The sequence below is a fragment of the Eulemur rufifrons genome, chromosome 1, assembly GCF_041146395.1.
Source record: "Eulemur rufifrons isolate Redbay chromosome 1, OSU_ERuf_1, whole genome shotgun sequence".
Lineage (NCBI taxonomy): Eukaryota > Metazoa > Chordata > Mammalia > Primates > Lemuridae > Eulemur > Eulemur rufifrons.
The window spans coordinates 48906865-48924692 of NC_090983.1; the positions used below are offsets into that span (position 1 = coordinate 48906865).

Here is a 17828-nt window from a genome sequence, read left to right on the forward strand (position 1 = left end):
AATTTGCTTTCTGCGGGTTACAGTAAATTGGTTAGAACATTAATAATCACCATGTAAAGTTTCCTGCACTCTATTTTTCACAGCTCACATTTTAAGGAAATATTTATTTCCCTTGCCAAAATAACTACTATATTGTAACATATATTGAACCTATGCAGTAATATACATTTAACTACATAATAACATATATTGATCACACAGAGCATGAACTATACTGTCTTCAGTCTTGCAAATTTGAGGAAAACGTAAAAATTTTTTTTTCTTCCATAGAGATAATTATAAATTCGATATCTCTATTTATGTTAGATCAGTGAAAACTGAATTATTCCAAATTTATTTTTTTTACTGACTTATCACTGAAAACATAATGCAAGAGAATTGATAGCTCTGATACATAAACTGTATGATAAATAGTAACTATTATAGTTATCAGTCACTTACTCCCCATGGTTCAAATCAGTAGCACCACTTCATGTGGTATGCAAAGGTTCTCCATATTGTGGCTGCTGTTACAGCTAAAAATTAGATTTCACATGCTTCTGGGTGGGAGACAATGCCACTTCACTGAAATGTGCTATCGTTGTTCTCATTGTTTACTATGGCAGTAATTACTGCCAGCACTGCAAATGTTATTTCGAGAATCATACATGTGCGTTTCTTCTTTGTAGAGAGAGATCATAGATGCCAAATAGGATACACTCAGAATTGCATAAGTATACAGCTGGAGGCTATGTTTTCAGTTCCTCATACTCTTTCTCCAGGTCACATGCTTGACATTTGCTTGATATGTCCTTCTGCCCGGTTTGACCTTGCATACTTCCAGATATTCTCTCACACAGCCTTTAGAAATCAGCCTGGCTATGAAAGAAGGTTGGGTAGTCATAAGCATTTTTGGCCTGTGCGAGCATTTGTCGTGGTAGATTTTAAGAGCACGTCTCCAAGGTTATACTTTGCATATAAATGTAACCATTGGAGGGGTCACATTGATATGGATTGGGCATAGAACTATTTTTGCAGTAAGTTAATATTCAGATTGATTGAGCAAGATGTCCTGATTGAAATTACATTTTATAACCTAGTTTGGCAAACAGCCATTATTAATGCATTTAAATAGACTTGTTTACTGGGGCATCAACCTCAATTTGCATCATTTTTATTAGAAATAGTCATACATTTACTATGTCTGCATTACTGATGTTGCATACTAAGGGAAACTACTTTCAGCATACATTAAAGCTATATATACATGCACTTGACTATATAACTGGTTTTTTTTTTGCAGCAAGGAGATGTCTTTGCTTGATTTAAAATTTATTTTTAAATTTATGGCTCTTTGAAAATTCCATGCTAATGAATTGTTTTTTCCCCCAGCTGTGATGATTTTATTAATCTTCTTCTTTTGTTTCTAGAATATTCTAAAATCAAAGTCTAAATGTTTGAATGGTGTTGTCTTAAATTTCTAAAAACAATATAGACAATATAATAATACATTTAATTAGTTTAAAATTTTTAAGATGCTTTTGTTTCACTATTTTTAGAATTTAGATATTTCTAGTGAAATTATTAATTATGTTAATTATTTAAAATACTTGAAAACACTGAGATAAAATGATTAAGTATTTTAAATAATCTCAGTGTTTCTATATTCACATTTGTAACACATAGTGAGTAATAAATGAGAAGCAATTGATTCCCAAGAAGGAAATGGAAAATTGTTTTGAAATGTTTACCTAAGTTTCCTTAATATTTATTCTTTTATTTACATTTTTTTAAAGTATTGAATACAACAGTTAGTTCAGGGACTTTCCTAAGAAACTCGGGGTACTTATTGTAAAATGCAGATATGAGAGACTTTATAAAGAGTGAGGGGACAGAAGGAACTAGTCTACAGAAAAAGTGGGAAAAACAAAGAGGCTAGCATTTATTCATATCACTGACTGTGCGAAGTGTCTTACGTGTAATGACTGGTATAATCCTGACAACAACCCTGTGTGGTAGGTATCAATAACACCATTTTAAAGATGAGGTACCAAAGTCTTTCAACTAATAGGAGCAGAGCCACAACTCAGACTCATGCACAGTGCCTTCTCCATGTAGCGCTGCTTGTCTGTCTCTTTTGTCAAAGAGGGATACTTCCCACAGGCTAACAGGGAGAGATCAATTCCTACTGCCCTGCCCTTCCAGAGATAGCTCAAACAAAAGATTAAAGCAGAAAAAGTAGAGATGTTGAAGAATAAACCATGGCATTCTAAAGAGCACCTGATAATAGAAGGCATAACTTTCGGTGTCCTTCAGTTTAGTGAATCTTAAAATGGGCCTGGCCCTGTGGGCTATGAAGTTGTAATGCCGGAGTGTCTCCCCTACCTGCCCCATTCAGATCTCCTCTCCTTACCCTTGCTTCAGGGACTCAACAGGAGAGGAACTCGTAACGCTGTCATCCTGGTAGACTGTAGTCTCCTCTGTATGTATATCCTTCTGAGCAGACTGGTTGGAGCCTCTTGTGGGTCTGAATATATAGTTGATCCTAAGAAGACCCCTAGAGGGTGTTACAGTAGTATAATTGTACAGTTAGTTTTTAATTTTCTTTTCTAAGTGAGAAAGTAGTATATTAACTTTATATTAGTGAAGTAACTAAATTTATATTAGTTAATTTATACATTCAGTTTTATTAATGCTTTGGGAAGAACATTAGATTAGGAACCAGGACACATGGCTTTTAGTCTCAGTTTTTCAATAATGGATTATGTTACCTTGGACAAGTCATTTAATTTCCCTGAAAATCAGGTTTTTTAGTTCATTTTTAATCTTTTATAGAAGCAGTCCAGATTTGTTTTAGCCTTGGTAGATGATCAGATAGCTGAAAGGCTAAGGTGCTACAGTGTACATTTTTCCAAATTAACGTCTTAGAAATGTTGTCCCATTATAGCTGTGTAATTCTAAAAGAAACAGTTACCGCCTATGAAAACAGAATTTAAAGAATTTAAATTAAAAATACTGGAGGAACTTTGGGAGGGGGAAAAATAATTAAAATGAAAGTTTGGAAAGCTTTTGATCATTTAAAAATTTTATCTCGACTTTCATTTATAGGTTGTGAACTGGCTTGAAGGGCCTGGATCAGAACAACTAAGAGCCCAGTGGGGGATTGGCGACTCCATTAGAGCTTCCCAGGCCCTACAGCAGAAGCACGAAGAGATTGAGAGCCAGCACAGTGTGAGGGGCTTTTTCCTCTGCAAGTCACAATGCTGTTGTGAACGTGCATACTTGGTAGCATATGTGGTGCTGAGTGATAAGTTGCTATAAGTTTCAGTCTAGGGGCATAAAGTACAGTATGTTAAATGCTTATAGGTCATAAAGTACATTTGAACACTTAGTAAATATTCATTGAAAGGTTGGTTTTGGTTTTATCTCCAATACAGTTTAATTATATTTTTATGGAAGCACAATTTGTATGAAATTTTAAAAGCTACAGCAACAGAAAAAAAGAGATATCACAAGATTTGGAGTCGTCTAAAGATAGTACATATATAGTTCTTGCAATTTTTCTAATTAGTGCTTTAAGAGACTTAAAGATGAAATCTCAAAATTGAAAATTTATAGGTTTTATGCATTTCACAAGCTCCAACATAATAGTTCTTTTATGCTAAAAAAATCATATTCAATAATTTATATTTAATTTGCAAACCCCATTCCTGAGGATATAATCTTTTAATTCTCTTGGTACTTTTTAAAAACCTTAATGCTGTTTTTTTTTTTGTTTTTTTTTTTTACATAGATTGTGATTAATTTGAACCTAATGGATTGTTCTGGAGCATGTTACTATAGTATAGAGTCTATTATTTGTTCCTCTCTTTAGTTCCTGAAAAACAGTATTTATGTGAGAACATGCTAGACTTCATCTACAAGAGGATTTTGTTGTCCAAGTATCCCAAAAGTTCTTTCAGTAGGGGTGCATGACACATGAAGATCCTAAAGGCAATATTTATATTTTATTGCTTTTAAAAGATGCTAAGAGAAATAATTGTAGTTAGAAATTGGATTATATATGTCCTATACTATATATACATTCACAAAAGGAATCAAAAAGTACATTTTATATTGCATATAGTATGGGTGACATTACAGATGGTATATACATAGAGATTCCTGTCTTTAGATGTTTGTTTTTTTGTTTTTAATGTATTTATAAGGTTTAAAATCAGCTTAAAGAAACAAATTGCTTAGGGGTGGCCTTTTCTATGTGCTTAAGCATACTTATAAGGTGAAATCAGTACACAGAATCTTTTAATTGGAAGGGACCTTATAGATTATTCTAACCCACCACCTTATTTTATAGATGAAGAAACTGGGACACTACGTTTTTTAATCAATGAGTAGCTGCACTAGGGTTAAAACACAGATCTCCTATTACCTTGTGGGATCCTTTCTCTCTGGCTGTCTTAGAGAACCCTACTGAATTTCATGGATATGCTTAAGACATAGCATTTTTTTTTCATTCTTAATACTTGAGGACATATACAGATTTGTTGACATCTACATTCATAGACATGCTTTCCAAAGAAAAGAAACATTGATGGCTTCTTTAACTCCTATGTGATATTTGGTATTTGTTTCAAAATTGGGAGGTAGGGACAAAATAGATGAAAGAGGATTGGCCATGAGTTGATATTTATTGAAGCTGAATAATACATGGGGGTTCATTATACTGTTCCTTCCAATCTTGAATAGGTTAGAAATTTTCTACCCTGAAAGGTTTAAAAAAGAAGATTGTACTATTTTAACCAATAGATGGCACTGCCTTGTCACCTTGAGGATAGGTTGGTTGATGCTGAATGAATGTAATAACTTATGATGTTTAAGATATTCTAATATTTCATTTAAAGCTCTCTTTTCTCTTTGTAAGTAAAAGTCAATGGTTTAAAGCAGTTATTGAAATTTTTCAGGTCTTATGAAATTATAATGACAAATTTCTAGTATTGACAGCTAATTAAGGGTTGAATTTGGGAAGACTTTTAACATACCATTTTGCATTAAAGCACAATGTCAAGTGTTAAATTTTAGGTTCTGCATAAAAGCACAATGCAGATAGAAAGCTAAAAACCACAACTTTTGGGATATTGAGTACTAATATATAGAAAAATGAAAATTCTAATACATAGTTTTTTGTCAAGGATTAGAAGTTCATTTGGTTTTTGAATACAGCATAACAGAAAAAAATATTAAGGTACATGGAAATGATTATAGTAGCTGACAAGTAATTTAAAAATATTTTAGTTTAATAATAAATCTGATTTTATCTTTTTGGAGGAGGGAAGTGTGTGGTAGGAGAAGCATGTGATAGGAATGTGCAGGAGCATAAATACCCAAGGCCATTTCAGAGCGTTGTCAGTGTCCCGCTGTCCCTCCGTGCTGACGTCTGGTCTCCAAAGAGACCACATGCTGGTGTATTGTGCCTAATAGTGAGCAGCAGAACAGGTCTACATGACAGATGAAGACCTTTTTCTCCCTAATATATATTCTAAATATAATCAAGTGAGTTGATTGCCTAAGTAAGTGAGTTGGCAGTGTTTCCTCCGAAGTAGGGATTCCTATTTCATGGTATGATATAAAGTATAAATACCCATGGTTTCACCAAGGACGCCTCACCACCAATTTACATATGACAGTGTCAGTCCTGACTGCTTCTGTCCTAAAGGTGAACCTTCAAGCTCATTTCTTACTTACATCTTAATCCAAATCCAAAATCTTGGTGTTGATTTTTTATTTTCCTGTAAAATAATCATTTTCTACATAGTTAACTATATGTAAGTGATAGACCAGAGTAAAGCACGCTGAGATCAGTGGATTGGTGGACTCCATGGGGTGGTAGGTATGAGCATACTCACAGAGGTGAGTGGAAGAGTCAGTACCTGGTGGTCAGAGAATGGGATTCATGAAATTGAGATTTGGGGAGCTGTATAGTAAATAGCTGTATAGTAAATGATGAGAAGTTTTTATGGCCCGTGGTGTAGGTAGCTGAGGTAGAGTGAGGACAAGGTGGTTAGAAGTGAAGGAAGGAGTCAAGGAACTGGAAGTTCAGGGTGTTGGTGGTTGCCTACATGGAGGAGACAATAACAAAGCTGGTGTTGAGAGGAAGACAGTGACCTTTGCTAAACCCCTCTGTGGATGTGGGGATGCAACAGGAAAAGCTGAAAGAACATATGCACCTCAAAGGAGATGTTGTATTTAAGAGAAGAGGGAGAGGAAATGGTCTGGAAGCAATAATGAGTAGCAAACCCACCTTCAGCTTGCAGTATGTCAGGTGTGAAACAAAAACAGTAAGCAGTTGAGAGGGAGGCAGGTCTATTTTCTCACACAAGTTTCACTTTGAGTGAGAAAGAAAAGGGAACATTTGGAGGCCAGGGTAAGGATATAGCAGATTTTGCTATTGGCAGGCTGTGAGGTTCAGGGATCGCAGTGGAAGGATTTGGGGGTTGGAGATTTTTCATCCTCAGTTTAAATAACTCTTCCCTAGAAAAAAATTTTGTCTATGTTACTTAATTTATTTGGAGAAATTATAAAATGTAATGTCCTCCAGGAAATAATTTGATCCTTAATTTACTTTGCAACATCTTGATTACAGGAATGGTTTGCAGTATATGTGGAGCTTAATCAGCAAATTGCAGCGCTCTTGAATGCTGGGGATGAGGAAGATCTTGTGGAACTCAAGTCACTGCAGCAACAGCTTAGTGATGTTTGTTATCGACAGGCCAGCCAGCTGGAATTTAGGCAAAATCTCTTACAAGCAGCTCTTGAATTTCATGGTGTTGCCCAGGATGTAAGTGTCTATTCTGATTGAATTTCTTTTCTTCCAATTATCTGAATACTTATCTACACATAATTTTTGCAGGTTTGCATGCCTCCTAATTATTTTTCTGGAACAATGAAATAATTTGCTGGTGGGGGTAATGAGATAAAATCTTTGATTTTTTTTTTTAAAAACAAATTTTATTTTTAAGTCATTCTGCATGCAGTTAAACCTTTTATCATCTAACTAGAGTGTTCCAAACTAGTAAATATATTTCGTTTGGACTGTTTCTCAGTGTTTACGCTTTATGACATAGATGGAAATGGAAGCATCAATAATTTTTTGTATTCCGCTGACCTGAATGTACTATTTTGTCTTCCTGATGCATGCCTCTGTGTGTTCTGTCTTCCAGATAGCATGTATCCTAATTATTCGTCCTTGTCTTTTAACTGCATAGTCTTTTCAAGTGTAATTGTGATAACCTCATTAGATATAAACCTCATTAATCATTAAACACTTTAGATGCTGATTACATCAGGGTTATCTCTTTGGTGTCCCTCTGCTTTAGTTGTCTCAGCAGTTGGATGGCTTATTAGGGATGTTGTGCGTAGATGTAGCACCAGCTGATGGAGCATCGATTCAGCAAACTTTAAAACTGCTTGAAGAGAAGCTGAAAAGTGTTGGTAAGCAGATTTTAAAAATGCTGAAACATAAGGTTTTTTTTTTTTTTTTTTTTTTGTGAAATATCATTACCACGTTAGACAATTAAGTCAACTTACACTGAACTAATTATAATTATTTGCAGGAAACACAGGAAAAAATAGTATAAAAAGGGATTTATTCCCTTGAGGGGGTATAATTTATGCTGAAAATGTTATTTCTCATTGTTGGTTAGTCACTCCTCCCTTCACTGGGCTTGTTTACCCAGCTATCTCTACAGGTGCTATGTCTTGCATATACTATGAACAGTTACTTGTAGTGCATGCATAAACTGTAATTAGCTGTCAAGTGTTCTGTGGTGAACCCTGTATGCCCAAAATTGTGTTTTATGCAATGATTTTTGTTGTTGCTATATCCTAACCTTGTGAAAAAATAGTTGGTTTGGTTCTGTGCATTTGTTTCTCCAAACTAGAAATGTTACCAAGTTAACATACTCTCCAAGGAGAGAAGGGTCCAATTATATTAAGCTAGTTCTGTCATTCAGCATCAAGGCCTTTAAAATTTTTCTACAGTAGGAAATACAGTGAACTTCCCTGGGTCAGGATATAAAAATAGGAAGAAGAGGGGTCATATTAAGAGGGACAGGAGGGGAAAAGGAAAAATGGAGGGGAGGAAGCAGGAACTTAAGGCAGAGTATTCATAGAAAGTGGTGACACATGATTAAACCAAATTAATTAACTATTGAAAACAACTTGAGGGAATTGGTTTGAAAAATTGTGTTTGTATTGACAGTTGACTTGCTTACAGCCTTTGTTATTTTAACAGATGATATGCATAATGCATATTTAGTATTTAATACGCCAAATGAAATTTATTTTAAAATGTCAGAAGTTTTTTTGAGCCACACTTTTCCTTGAAAAAGAAAATGAATTCTTACAAACATATCTAATTTGGAGTATTGTAAACACATTCTAAATGTTGCTTCCCCTGGTATATAAGCTGGACTGTAGCTTTACTCACATTGTTCAGCATCCTTTTATATTGATAATGCATTATTTATTTTGAAATCTTGTAAGTCTTATACATTTTTTTAAAAAATATTAATATTTGCCTTATTCTCCTAAGAGTTGGACTACATGAAAACATAAGAGAAAAAAATAGGAAAATTTTATTCTTCAAAATAGAAATTCTCATATACTTATTTCCTGCTACAGAAATTCAAGTTTTGAAAATTGCACTTAGGGAGAATTTGGCATGAGAGAGCTCTAGTTCAAGTCACATTTAAAGAGGTTTTATTGCTTGAAATGTTTATAGGACTCCATCCCAAGATAGTTTAATGTACAAAGCTGTTATACTTGGAATCCAAGAACAGTATCCACTGAGAGGATTTATTTGAGGCAGGGAAAGCACCTTAGTTGTTTAAGAGATTAAATCTAGTAACTTTTGTTGTAGATGTGGGATTGCAAGGTTTGCGTGAAAAAGGTCAAGGTCTCCTGGATCAGATCTCCAATCAGGCATCCTGGGCTTATGGAAAGGATGTAACCATTGAAAATAAAGAAAATGTGGACCACATACAAGGAGTGATGGAAGATATGCAACTTAGGAAACAAAGGCAAAGTTTGACTGTTAATGTTAATTTTTACCAAGATAACATAATATTAATTAAGATGAAAAGTTACATAATTTATATTTTATGTACAAACTAAAATTTCTTATCTGTTAAATAGTAGGCATGTACTAGGTTTTTGGTGAATGTGGTAATTATTATATATGATTGTACTAACATACAATGACAACTTGTTCAATTAATGGGTACCTTTTCCCTTTTTCCTTGGTAGTAAAAATTTCAGTTATGCTCAAGTACTTCACATTCCATACCCACACTGTAGTCTGTGACTCTGCTCTACTTTAGGAAACCTTTTTGGAGAATTTTGCTTTTCCATCTTCATTAATTTGAAAGTTGCTCTTCTATCTTTCATCCACTTTGATCTGTTTCTTCATCTAAACTTCTTGTATAATGTCACACATCCATTGCTCCCATATTAGCTGTAGAAGGATTAGACAGTGGACTAATGGTGATGTTTAGTTTCATTTGGTGTAGAACTAGGAATTTAAAATATTCTTTGAAAACTCAGTTTGCCATTAGCAATGTGAGGTATTAGAAGGTAGAGAATTAAAATTATCTATGCAAGTATACACAATCTAGCATGGGTATATGAAATTTTGCACACTTAAAAATTTTAAAATCATAAAAAAAACTTCAGAGAAACTCTCCCCCACATCACAAAGAAAATGATGATGAGGCAGAAATTCCTTCTGTATCCTGCCATCATAACTTATCCATTTCATTATTCTCACCATAGCGGATGATAGAGCTCCCCTCTTATCAAAGCTGATCCTTCCAGGTAGGCTCTGATTCCAGTCACACTCTTGTCTCCTCACTCCCTCCACCTCCGTTCTCTACTCTGATTCCTGCCCCCCTTTTAAATGCTTAAATCTCCTATTTTTTTTTTTTTTAATTCACACACATGCATGTACCTTCCTCTTTAACCCTTTGTCTTCTAGTGTTAGAGCTCTCCTTCCTCACAGCTAAGTCATTAGAAGGTCTACTCTCCATTCATACTGCTTCCTCACCACCTCCAATTCACTTTTGAACCCTCTTCAGTCTGACTTCTACCCTCACCATTTCACTCCATTTGCTCTTACTGGTGTTGCCAATAGCTTTGTAATTGCAGTACATAATAAATACTGGATCTTACTTCAAATCCAGGGAGTGCTTTAGTCCTGACCTGCTTTACTTTGATTATTGGTAGACATGACTGACTTTTTCTTTCTCCTTGAAGCTCCCTAACAACCTTGTCTTCCTTGAAAACACCCTCATGACCCTTCTCCTGATACTCTGTTTCTTCTTGGTCTTCTTCACTGATTTCTTGGCCTCTAGCTAAGGTCACTGCTTCTAGGCTTTGTTCTAAGGCCAAATTCTCTTCTTTATATGTTCTCCCTGGACAATCTCACCACTTTAATGACTTTGTTTAGTATGATCATGGCCTAGTAGTTATGGCTCTTACCAAGACCTCTCCTGCCCTCTAGACCCAGGATGCCAGTTGCCTACTGAGTGTTTCCTGCTGGCTGCCCCACCATATCCTCCTCAGACCTAGTATGTCCAGATTAGAATCATTTCCCCCAAAAACTTGCTCTTCTCTTTTAATTTCCTACCTAGGTTAATGTTACCATCAGCTGCCAAACTTGGGATTTATCCTAAAATCCTTCTTCTTCCATATCCCTTACAGCCTAATCAAATGTTTAAATTCTGCTGTCTCTGAATCTCAAACATTTCTTTGCTCAAGATCTTATCTCTTACTGTCTCTGGCCTTGCTCCTCTCCAGCTGTTGTATATAAGAATAATCTTCCTAAAGCAAAGATTACATAAAATCTCCTTGAGAAAACTTCCTGTTTTCTCAGATGAAGTTCAGTCTCCTTGGAATGATGTAGGAAACCTTTGTAATCCAATCCTCCATAATCTTATCTTCTATAACTTTCCCGTAAAATCGCACAATTGTTTTTATTTTCCTGAATGCATCATACTCTTTCATGCGTCTACAACTAAGAATACTTCTTTCCTCATTTTCTGCTTAGTGGATTCCTACTTGTTCTTCAAGATTCAGGGATACTTATCTTAGGAAGCCTTTTTGGATTTCTAAGACAAGTTAGTCACTTGCTCCTCCCTACTCCCATAAAACCCTGTACATAGTTCCATAATAGCACTTATTACATTGTTTATTTAAAAGTTCATCTCCCAAATGAGAGCATCTTGTTAGTAGAGACCATATCTTATTTTTTCCCCAGCACATTATCAATATCTGAAACATGATGTGTTGAAATACAGTATGTGTATGATACCACCTTCATCATTAAAGTGTCTTACATCCTTTTTTAGTTTCAGGTTTTAAAAATAATTATCATCATCACTTCCTTCAATCCACCATAGAATTACTTTAACCAAGTTGCATTTTTCCATTAAGTTATGGGTTTTATGGAGAGCATCTTTATTAAAAATATGCCTTGTGATAACTACTTTTGTGTTGTTACTAAGCTTTATTCAAGGACATTAACTGTAGTAGAGCCTAGTGCTTGTTGGGTAGCTTGTTATTTGTATTTGGGACTGCAGTGGGAGTCCCCTCTGCTACCTGCAGCATATGGCATTGCGTGGGAATGAAAGAAATGGACCAGAGCTGAGTTAGGTCAAGTCACCTTAAAAATTTAATCTGTATATTATCCAAGCAGAACGCAGTGCAATTAAAAAATTGTGTTTCTCTGTACTCAGAGATCACTGGAGGTTTTTCCCCTTAAGAATATAGGTGGAGTTTTTTTTTTAATTCAGAATTAAATATTATTGTATGTAATATAATATAATGAAGACTATTAGTTTTTAAAAATTTCCTTGGAATATCATCCTCTAAATTAGTATTTGAGAAACTTTACGTTTGTCTCCTTGAAACTTGTTTAATGCTGATTGGCAGTGGAGATTTCTTTGGGTTTTAGTGTACTATTGCGTTTATGCTTTGCTTCAATATTTTGCAGAATCCATGCTATCCTCAAGAGGGTTTGTCATTCAGTATCATTCAGGTATTTTGAGGTTTTGATGTAACATAGATATAGATATCCTTAAAATTCTTACAAATCAATACAAAATAGTTGCTATCTCTGTAGTATAGGACTAAGTATCTTAGTATACTATAAAATGTGTGCCAGATGATGATGTTATAATAGTAATCAACAAAACTGAAATGACAAATTAAATTTATGTTTGGATTTATTAGATGTGAAGATATGGTAGATGTGCGAAGGTTAAAGATGCTTCAGATGGTGCAGTTATTTAAATGTGAAGAAGATGCCGCCCAGGTAAGGGCCAGTCAGCCACATTATGTAGTTATCTTTTCTTAGAAGATTGATTTCATTTAACTGTAAACAAAAGTACTCTTTTAGGACCATGTACTTTTCATGGTCCTAAGAAAGAAAATTCATTAAGTCAGATTCTAGTTTATCCTGTTGAAGAAGAAATTTGGTATTCCCAGCTAGTTTACTGATCTCATTTGACTTAATCCTCTCAGTGAAACTCTCTGTTGAGCTAGAAATTGGGATTAATTATTATTGTTAACTAGGCTGTCAGCTAAATCCCCGGATAAAGGCTGGTGTTGCACATTGCTTTTTAACCCACAAGGGAATTTTTAATGCCAGATAAACAATTTGATATCTTTGTGTAGTTAGCGCCAGAGGATATCAGTTCAGCTTGATACAGAGGAAATTTGTGATTTTATATAGTAAAACAAATCTAATGAGATCCCAATAGATCTAAATTACAGAAATACATGATCTTCTATGATGTGATATTAATTTTTAAAAAGTGCTTCTCTTTAGTAGGTCTTGCCTTTAAATTTAAATTTTAAGGAGTAATAGAGGTCATAATTTATTTAGCTTGGCATTGAATGAAATAAGCTATTAAGAACTTAAGTATTAATTAATGGATTGATTATTCACATGATAGCAATCTTTGTATAAATATGATGTTTTGATATAGTAAGTGAAGAGTCATGAATCCAGCTTTACTGTTATGTATTTTCATTTAGGCTGTGGAATGGCTAAGTGAACTTCTGGATGCTCTGCTTAAGACCCACATCAGATTGGGCGATGATGCTCAAGAAACGAAAGTTTTGCTGGAAAAGCATAGAAAATTTGTTGATGTTGCACAGGTGCAGAACTGGTTATCTTCCTTTTCTACAAGCTCAGTGTTTGAATAGCTTTCTGCATGATTATAATGTAACTTTACCCTCCAAGTCCAAGAAGGTTAGTTTTGTTATTCCAGAAATATCACAGAATTAAGAAAATGTCAGCTGGTGCATCAAAACTAGCCTGCATAAACTTGAGAGGGTTTATGTTTCCCCAAATACAGGTTCTGTATGCTCCCTCTGCTTTATGTTATGTATTATGGCTTTTTTTTAGGCAATCCGACTGTTCATTCACAGAAGTTAATATGAAATATATGTTAATATCCGTAAATTAGAAACCCCACTTTCTGCATCTTACTAGTGTTAGCATAATACAGAAAGTTTTTGTGGTGAAAAGTATCTTAATATATTTTACCTAGTAATTAAGTTCATAGTTTAACACTTGTGGTTTCCCATACGGAATATAAAGTGCCTAATTTCACTCAGTTGTTTTGATTAATTAGTGAATAGACATTCTTTTTGGCCAGTGAAATTTAGCAGACTGAGATGGGGAAAACAGAATATGAGGGGGAAGCCTAACAAGAAAGAAACTTATTATAAACTAACTAAAAGTATTGCTTCCCCTTTATTATTTTTGCATGCAGATAATCTGTAGTAATAAGTGCCACTGGATTTCTTCAGTATTGATTTCTACTAGTGTCCCTTAATTGCAGCCACAGTGCTCCTGCACACCTTCCCTATCCTCTCTTTAGAATTCTCTTATTATAATTTCATGTTTACTTTTTTCTTTTTTAGAGCACTTACGACTATGGTAGGCAGTTGCTACAGGCCACAGTTGTGTTGTGCCAATCTTTGCGCTGCACTTCTCGATCATCTGGGGATACACTTCCTCGACTAAACAGAGTATGGAAACAATTTACAATAGCATCTGAAGAGAGAGTGCATAGGTTGGAAATGGCTATTGCATTTCACTCTACTGCTGAAAAGGTTTGCTTTTTTTTTTTGAAATGTATTCTCAACAGTATTTATTATATATGTTTGAAATGTGTTAATTTTAATAATGTAATTATATGACTTTTTCAATATTTATATTAGTTCCATTGTTAAAGTTTGTTTAGATATAATATATTGTCTTAGAGAGTTCAAATTAAATTTGCTTAATCCATATCAGTGCTGGAGTATTGTCATTGAAGTCCAGCACCGCCTGGTACTCCTCTCTTGACACTACTTCTCTCCTGGCCAAACCTAATGTCCAGAATGTGCCCTCCATTCGTTAGAGTATCGTGACTTTAATCTTTTCATTATGCCAGGAAAGGAAACTTTGCTTTGGCAACTACTACTAATTGTCACACATTTTTAAAAAGATATTTTGTAATTTTATAGAGACATAAAAAAAGTGAGAATAAGGGTAAAACCCTTTTTTATGTGTTATCTTTAAAGATTCATTCTAAAACTTATTTTTTAACAAATTAAAGTCATTAATTCCAGAAAACAAAAGTAAAATATGCAGTGTTATTTAGGCAAATTTTTAATAGAACCTTTTTCTTACTCTCCAAGCCTTACATTTCCATTCACGAGAGGAGCTTTATTATGTAGTTAACTTTGTATTGATCTCTTATAATGAAAGTTTATATGTAGGGGATGTTCAATATACTTCAAGATATGGCAAACCTAAGTTGTAAATGTGATAGCCTGGTCTATAGAACAGAACAGATGTTCCACGGAGCCTCAGTAATTAAGCAAATTTCTGTCTGTGTTATGAAGTACATCTTTTGGGAAGTGTCCACAGTTAACTCTTTCTCAGCTGGTCACTAAACTCTACAGATTAGTGTTTGATTAAAATGGGCCTAATCATGATGGAGGAAAGTGTGTAAAATGGCATAACTTATCTCTTGATTTGTTTCAGTGCATTTTTTTTATTATAAATTATACTATTAATATAGAAAAGTGCACTGACCGTTAGTGTTCTGCTTGGTGAAATTACACAGGTGAAAGTGAACACCTGTGGAATCAGTGTGCTGTTCACACAACAAAACATTACCAGCACCCCAGGGACTTCCCCCACCCTCCCGTCGTCACAATACTGCTCCTCCCCACCATCAAAGGGTGACCATTGGTCTGATTTCTAGCACCACCGGTAACTTTTCAGGACACTACTTCTAAAATGTATCTGCAAGGACATTTAAAATCTAGAACTCATTAATAGGCTGTAATCTTCGGTTTTAAAATATTAAAATGTCCATTTATAAGCAATGCTGAAATAAACATGATTGGATTAAGTAAAGTGTAATGCAAAAATAAATACTTCTTTTTCTTTTCCTTCTCCCAAATTTTGCAATTCTTTCTTTAAATTTAAATGGTAATAGTTAAGGGAGGAAAAAAGAATAGTATCTCATCAGGAACGTTAGAGCTTCCTATATTTGAATTATAATCGATCATTTTACATCAGTTAACTGAAGTCAGCAGATCGGTTGTTAAATACAGTGTGTATTTAAATCTTCACATCAGGTACATGTTTGTTCTCTTAAGTATATGTTGTCTTTTTATTTATATTTTCTTTCATTTTTGATGTCAGTAAGTTCCTTGAGACAGAGTCTATACTTCATTCACACTTCAAGCTGCTTAACTAAATATATAGTAAAGTGTTCAATAAATGGTTATTTAATGAATGAAAGAATACTTTAATTGAACTTATTTTCCAAATAGAAGTCTAGTATTATTTTTTTTCTTGGAAACCACCATAGACCTTTTTGCACTATAATTATATATTGTTAGTAGGGATATTGTATTTCATTTTATTGTTTGAATTTTTGAGCCAACTCTGCCAATAGTGGATCAATCATCCACAATGGTATACATGAAGATGCTGAGAACAAAACAAAAAACCCTTCATTCTTCTAAATTTGCTCGTGCTTGAAGCCTTGTCTTTGTCTATTGATGCTGTTGTCCTTTTATTTGTTGCAGATTTTGCAAGACTGTCCAGAAGAGCCTGAAGCTATTAATGATGAGGAGCAATTTGATGAAATTGAAGCAGTTGGGAAATCACTTTTGGATAGATTAACTGTTCCTGTAGTTTATCCTGATGGGTATGGTGCATGTTCTTATGATTTTCTGTTTTTATCAATGTGGTCTTAAAGTGAAATCATTAAGAAAGAAAATCTATTCTTTAAAAAGGCAAGTAAATTAGCTTTGGTCCACATCTTTAATTTCTACAAACAAATTGATTTAAAATGAAAAGAAATTGAAACAGCTCTTAGTAACAATTGGTACTTGCTGACATCAGATGTGTTGCTTCTTGACAGCTTGGTGTGGAAGAATGATCATAGTTTGAAACACTTGGTTCTAGCCTTGGCTATGATGACAAGGAGTAGTGCAACTTGGGGCTTCATTCAGCAAAGGGAAGGGAAAAGGAGGGTGCTGAGCTAATGTTTAGTGAAGCTCATAATATATTGAAGCACCTTCAATTACTTTTGACCAGGAAGGACCAGCCCAGTGTGATTATTCCTGATTTACAAATGAAGAAACTGAGGCTCAGAAAGATTAAGTAAGGCACTTAGGATTTTACAGCTTCTAAGTACTAGAATTAGAATACAATCTCAGGTTTGTTTGGGTCCAAACCTATTCTCTTTTCACTGAGCTATGTGGCATCCTAATTTCTTCATGTGTAAAAGAATGGGGTCTTGATTTTCTTGTTACTTTCCATTTCAAATAGTCAATAATAAAAATACAAAACAATCTAATGCAAAATAAGTAGATCAGTAAAAGAATCAGAGGAGCTTTATCCCTGGTGATCTAGGCCTTCTCAGTGAAAATAACTTAGAGGTAGTCCAGAAGATACTGGATTCGAAACCACACCACTGAAGAGAAGTCCAAGTCTCCTTACACTGCGGTGTGCTGTGATGGATGAGAGTGTAGACCCTGGAGCAAAGCGAGGTTTCTCAGCTCCACTGCTTACTAGCTGTGACACCTTGGGCAAGCCGCTTAACCTCTCTGTATGACTTCCCTCAGCTAAAAACAGAGCTGTATAATAATAGTCATACCTCAGGTTACAGGTGTGGGGGAGTCACCTGCGCTAAACTGGACTACTCGGGTCAGTCCGGGAGCATCTGTCCCTGGTGTTTTTGCGTGGGCTTCTCTTTCAGTGTTCCACAGATGGTCCGTGTCTTACTTCCTCATCCTTTTAAGATGGAAGAATGAATACTGTATATTCAAGTTTCACAAACACCCTCCTTTGATATTTGGAATTGTTATTTTTATTTCATTTTATACGCATTAAAATTTTTATATATATCTATTTTAGGTGTTTTGCTAAATTAAATATTTCTCAAAGGTGTGTATAATGTTTTCCATCATTATTAATATACTGATAATGTATGTATACCATATAAAGTTTGTTTGACAAGTTATACAGATTTATCTTTCTCGTGGTAAAATAAAATAAATTAATGGTCTCTCTGGATTCACTGCTTAAAGATGTGGGTTCAAATCTTGGTTTTTCTACTGTGTAACCATGCTTAAGTCATTTAACTTTGTAGGCCTTAGTTTTCTGATCTAAAAAATAAAGAGGTTAACCAGATGTCTCCAAGAACTCTTCCAGCTCTAAAAGATTCTATGAGTCTGAATATAGTGTCTTTGAAAATGGAATAAAATTAAATGGT

General features: G+C 34.6%; 1 protein-coding gene across 1 annotated transcript in view; it reads left to right on the forward strand.

Annotated features, from left to right (window-relative positions):
• SESTD1 (SEC14 and spectrin domain containing 1) overlaps nucleotides 1-17828 on the forward strand; it is a 98047-nt gene that overhangs the window by 79150 nt on the left and 1069 nt on the right. Inside the window, exons 10-17 of the mRNA XM_069470226.1 lie at nucleotides 3088-3210; nucleotides 6620-6814; nucleotides 7353-7467; nucleotides 8897-9056; nucleotides 12265-12346; nucleotides 13072-13194; nucleotides 13966-14157; nucleotides 16135-16256. Of these exons, the coding sequence (XP_069326327.1) occupies nucleotides 3088-3210; nucleotides 6620-6814; nucleotides 7353-7467; nucleotides 8897-9056; nucleotides 12265-12346; nucleotides 13072-13194; nucleotides 13966-14157; nucleotides 16135-16256 (1112 nt within the window). The remainder of the gene's footprint in view (nucleotides 1-3087; nucleotides 3211-6619; nucleotides 6815-7352; nucleotides 7468-8896; nucleotides 9057-12264; nucleotides 12347-13071; nucleotides 13195-13965; nucleotides 14158-16134; nucleotides 16257-17828) is intronic.